Raw genomic sequence first — 6,000 nt, forward strand, 5'->3', positions numbered from 1 at the left:
TAATTTACAGTTTGCGATTTACGAAATAATAAGCGATTTCTGCTAAATGCCTAGCAAATTACCCAGACCAGCAATCATTAATATATTGATTATTTTGTGATTACAGACTCCCCCACACTCCAGATCTTATATTAATGGCTGACAGTTACATCATTTACGATAATTGAAATGTAACACGTTCTTTCTTACTATTATCAATGAATTTGATTCTCGGCGTTTCGATATGCTCCCAAGAAAGTATCAATATTGAGCGATATTAACGTCAGTATGTTGTATGTTTAACATCTACTTCGATTTATGTACTTGCAAAGTATATTGTGCATTCTAGTTTTGTTCATCGAGGACCTTGATCTGCCGTCACACCATGCATTGGCAGTTCATTTCTATCCTGTTCTGTCCCAGATTTCAAGCGAATAATATACACACTGATCTGGTTTACCCCTACTTTGGCAGTTCATTTCTACCCCGTTCTACCCGTGATTTCAAGCAAATGGTATACACTGTGATCTGGTACACGGTTAGAAGTGAGCAGATATGGTTTTGCGCTGTTCTCATATATGTTAAAGTTCGGAATGCGGAACAATAGATGAGGTGGGGATCGATGAAACATCAAAATTTTGACGGCAAAAATGAATTTGAATTCAGGGCCAACAATTGTTACCATAAATATTAATTAGGCATGTCACAGAGAAACAAATTAAACCATATTACAAAAGAGGTTGCTTTCGATTAAATTTATTTTAAAGTTTTTTTGAATTCCTGATGCATTGAATATCGATAATGGTACAATCGCTAGTTTGAAATGTAAATATTTGTTGCGTCTTATGAGAATAGTTGTATCTAAAGGAAAGTTTCATTCAACAGTATGAGGGATTTGTTGTTTAAAAACATAGCTGATTGTACATAAAACTTGTTACTCCCGCAACACACACACACACACACACACACACACACACACACACACACACACACACACACATTACAAGTGCATTGGAAGCATCTCGAGTTGTAGGTATGTCCTCCTATCTGTTATTATCTAAGCTTGCTCTTGAGCCGCGATAGCTCGGTTGGTTGAGGATCGGACTCGTAATCGAAGGGTTGCGGGTTCAGTACTCACATAGTCCGGCCGGGTATGTTGCATCAGTATGTCCGTGGGGAAGGCATATAACTCCCATATCCTCAGCATGACATAGTCAGTAATGTGTTTACAGTGCCCCTACAACTAACAACAAAACTTAGCCATCTCGTTGACACGAATACATAAAACTGCTTCGCTACTGCTGCATTCGACTCTTTTTGTTATAAACGACTCCAAGATTACATATGGAGCTAGCCGTTGGTAGATGCAACCGTCTATTTCCTTCACCTCTGAACTAACACACACACACACACATGTATGTATGTATGTGTATGTATATATATATATATATATATATATATATATATATATATATATATATATATATATATATATATATATATATATTAGCTGCAACAATTTAAAATATAATTACAATAGTATTCATTTTTTAACCTAACTATAACGGTGATTCCCTATTAAATGTTACAGTTCTGTTTATAGATTGAGCAACGGTTCACGACTAAATTTTACAGATCTATTTATAGGTTTTGCTTGCTATCGTAAATGCGATATTTTAGCTGTTTTTGGAAAGATGCAGTCTGCATTACAGCTTCGAGATTTCCTATACTGTTCATTACAGTCGACGATAATTTAAACAGCGCATTGCCTAATGTAAGAAACACTTAAATAGGCATTCAAAGACGGTTCGCGTCATGGAGATTTAATGCTTGAGTGATGTATGTGTGTCTGTCTTTGTAGTTGTTGTGACAGACAGGTGCAGGCTCGAATCCTACCGTAGGATGATCTCAGGTCGACTACCACGGTGTTCCTTTGGGCAATTGCCGTGACAGTTAATTGCTATCTTGTGTTGCTGTGATGTTAAACACCAAAACCAAATATACCTTTCCTATAGACACACTGATGTAGCCGACACCGGTAGGCCTGAACAAGTTTCGAACTCTCGACTCTTGCCATTAAGGTATTCCTTGTATGACACGCTACCAGCTGAACAATCGCGGCCCTGTCATCAGTGGTGGGCTAGAGGAAAAAAAAAGATCAGGCTGTGTACACGCCAAAGCGGACTCGACGATACAAACCAAAGTTCGGTAGCGTTTCTTATTTCATTGCAAGTCAGTGACTATTCATTTTACTTGTACTTAAAGTTGACGATTGTTCTTTGGTAGGGAAAAGAAAAATATCAACTGCACGTACAACGAACAATCATTGACTTCTATTTAGATGTAGATCCTCAGGTCCCCCTTCTCTTTTCTGATTTCAAAGAAATTATCTTTTTCTGATTGCATCTATTTTCTCTTAGAATGAACCTATTCATGTGTTCCTTTAATTTATTAATCATTTTGTCTGTCTATCTGATCGTTTTGTTAAAGTTTTTTTTATTATTTGTGTTAAAAGTTCATTTGACGTATATTTCTCTCATTGTTTATTATTAATAAGGTTTCCTTTGTTTCTTCAGAGAAAAGGGGATGGAAAGTTCCAGTGCCAAGTGCCAGAGTGCATCGACAACTGAATTTGTGTGCGTACAATATTCAACAGTAAACATTTTTTTTTAAAGACGAAAACTCCGAAAACAGATGAAAGCGGTCAGATGAACAGTTAACCATTTTTATGTAGATTTATTCTTCAGTGAAACGAAGAAACCGTCCATGTCACAATTTGCCTGATTGACTACATGGCGGTCTTTCATGTCTGTCGCTGGAAAATAGTGCGAGCTTACCAGTCAGCGTCGTCGGTGTTGTGGTTAACAAAAAATAGATCGTGTTTTTTTTTTTTTTATTTGAAATCATACGATTCCCATGTTCCTATGACACAATTTGCGATTGATTTCAGCTGTATACTCAGAATCCAAAGGTGGTAATATATGTAAATTATTTATTTATTTGGATGTAAATATTTTATTTTTCAACTGCATTTTGCGAATTCTAGTATTGTGTTTGCTCTCTCTCTCTTATATATATATATATATATATATATATATATATATATATATATATATATATATATATATATATATATATATATATATATATCAGAACTTATAATGAAAATGTATATTTCGAAAAAGAGCCAGAGGGTTATCATGTTAAATTGGCCAACGCACACCATGTCAAAGCTTGCTACATTGAAAACCTTTGATATAAGCTCTAATTAATCAACGGTTTATTATAAAATTAACATTTTTTGTAAACGTAATGTAATAACCCGTCATAATCCTATATTACAACAGTTGTTGCAGCTGTTGTAATTAAAATGGGTTTTCCTTTGCAATTTTACGGCAAAATTCAAACTGACCCTTATGGTGATTTTTTTTTCTTTGGATGATTCGCACACTAATTTCACTGTTTTGTGTCAAATATTTAATTAGGTCAAATTTCGTGTCTTCACCAGTTTTTGTTTTTAAGACACTGAATATACTTTTATATCAAACATGTGAATGTGGCTGAAAATTAAAATATTCTAATTTGGAAGCCAATTAAAGGCCAGTTAAGATCCCCCCTCTTGCATGCAGGCAAAACCTGACCTTTTGTCTCACATCAGTGATTTATATACTGTTGTAGGCATCAGGAGGACGAGAGTTCGATTTTATATTCATATGAATATCACTGTTGGCAATGCTACCATACATTTGATACAGTTTTAGTTCGGATATTGCGAAATCTTACACTAGAGTGACATATCGGTCATTACTATTGTGAATAATTCATTTGGTCATAGAAATTATTGATAATGTTAAATCTACACTTTCCACTTTACCTCCTTTACGAGGTTGTATTTGTCATTTGGAGGAATAGTTTATCTTTTTTTGCGTTATTAGATGAAACGTTACTCATTTTATTTCTTTCTCTGTTCTTTCTTTCACTCCATCTGTGAAGTATTTCTGTTTTATGATGCCTACCTACTCTACTTGTAGAAATGAAGGAATGCGACACAACTGAAATAAACTTTGGTTTCTTATTTTGTGATCGAAAACCTGGCGAGGCAAAAGCTAGTTAAACATATAATAGTGGTACTCGTACACGTTTTATGCACTTGTACGATATTTTTATAGTACAGTGTCACGAAGGAGTGATCACACTTGTACATTATTTTTTTAATTAAAATGTGACGAAAGATTGATCACACTTGTACAACATTTCTATATTACAATGTCACTCAGAGTGATAACACGTGTACAACGTTTAAACATTGTCAAGTCACGTCACAGAGATCACACTTGTGCAGCATTTTTGTATCAAAATGTTATGTTAGAGTGACCACAGCAATTGCTTTTCTTGTGTACATGATGAGAGAAGGTATCCAAGTATTATTAGTCATTTTTATCTTCATTGTATTTATTTGAATTTCCAATATTTTGTAGTTCTTGTTTGAAACTAATTTGTTTTTCATTCATTTTCACATATTGTGCTTGAAACATGTTCGTTTCTTTTGAATGTTTCTTTTTACACTGTTAAAAAATATTTTCAATATGTACACCTTGGAGTAACAGTTCTTGTCTTGCCCTTTTATGTGTAAAATTCAAACTCGGTTTAGGAACTTGACTCAGTTTAATCTACTTTTGCTATCTACGATGAAGAGATAAAGGATCCCAATCAAAATAAAGTTTAGATTAATACCTAAAATATAAAATGTTTAATTTACGTCTGGTCGTTGATCAAAATCGTAAGCCATTTTGTGTTTGAAAATAAAAACTGCTACACATATTAAGAAAAAAGACTAGATTATGAAGTTGGCTTCTGTGCCCAGTATTAGCAGATATACTGTTATAAGTCGAGTTGAAATTGCCAAAAAAAGACCATGATCTGACGTCACATAATGCATCGGCAGATCACGGTCTATATTATTTTTTCCATTGATTTCTTCTAACAAATTGAATAGACCCAGATCAGCGGACGCATCATGGGTCGTGACTTATTAGTGAGTCTGTACGGTAACTCACGACAGCTCAAACATTCTTTATTGCAAACTAGACCAAAAGTAAGCTTTTTTTAGTCTGTGTTTTGGTATATACACTTAATTATGAAACTGTATATTTTTAAAACTTATACTTGTTTTGTATGCAAGACTGAAGATGAGTGACGATGTTTGAGTCAAATCTTACAGTTACCCCCAATGTAAATAGTGTATCCTGAACCGATGTAAGCAATTTATTTCTAGCTTCATTTTGTACATTAATGAGTTGTCACTGATTACCAAGCCTAAGCATCGAAAGAGGATCATCATGTGATAGAAAACACTAAAGCTATATTAATTCATAATACCAGAAAAGAACCACTATTGTATTCATGCAGTTTGACATTATTTTGTAACAATGGTTACAATTTAAATCCAATATCTATTTCTCTAGGTTCATTATTTTTTCAGATATTTTCAGTTGTAAGAATTGAACTTGATAATGTGCAGGGTTCTTAAGAGCGCTTATGCAGTGTGCATTCTGTAAAATGATATACCGTATTTACCAGTGTAAACAACTCCATGAACACATCAGACTCTGAACATGGTACAGGGTGATCTACCGTACCGAATCTGAGCCTTTCGAAGCTATGTGTACCCAATACACGAGCAGATACCGTATATGAATGACACTTATCACATATATATAATTTTGTTACATACACACGCACACGTGATTGTATAAATTGGTTTAATATATCTAGTATGCTAGCTGTTACAACCATCCATATTTTGCAGGCCAAACCGTATGTTGCAGAATTTACAAAAATTGAAATTCACGGTTAGAACATGTTTGATATTTTATAAAATACTAGGTATATATTAATAACCCTGCTGTTGTAATGTGTGCACTCGAGCGAGCGAAATTTTCTTTTAAGAAAAGTACCATGCACTCAAAGCACCAGACAATCAAATCATAAATTTGAGGAGCTTATATAATGTCATAATTC

At 34.1% G+C, this 6,000-nt stretch overlaps 1 protein-coding gene across 2 annotated transcripts in view; it reads left to right on the top strand.

Moving 5' to 3' along the window:
- Positions 1–4,585, top strand: part of LOC149802165 (insulin-like growth factor-binding protein 7) — an 89,994-nt gene extending 85,409 nt beyond the window's left edge. For both annotated transcript variants that reach the window (XM_089956577.1, XM_089956578.1), the window contains exon 4: positions 2,556–4,585. In XM_089956577.1, the coding sequence (XP_089812703.1) occupies positions 2,556–2,609 (54 nt within the window). In that variant the 3' untranslated portion in view covers positions 2,610–4,585. The remainder of the gene's footprint in view (positions 1–2,555) is intronic.
- Positions 4,586–6,000: the final 1,415 nt, after the last annotated feature.

This window comes from Sinohyriopsis cumingii, chromosome 4, assembly GCF_028554795.1.
Source record: "Sinohyriopsis cumingii isolate HCF-2022 chromosome 4, ASM2855479v2, whole genome shotgun sequence".
NCBI classification, from domain to species: Eukaryota; Metazoa; Mollusca; class Bivalvia; order Unionida; family Unionidae; genus Sinohyriopsis; species Sinohyriopsis cumingii.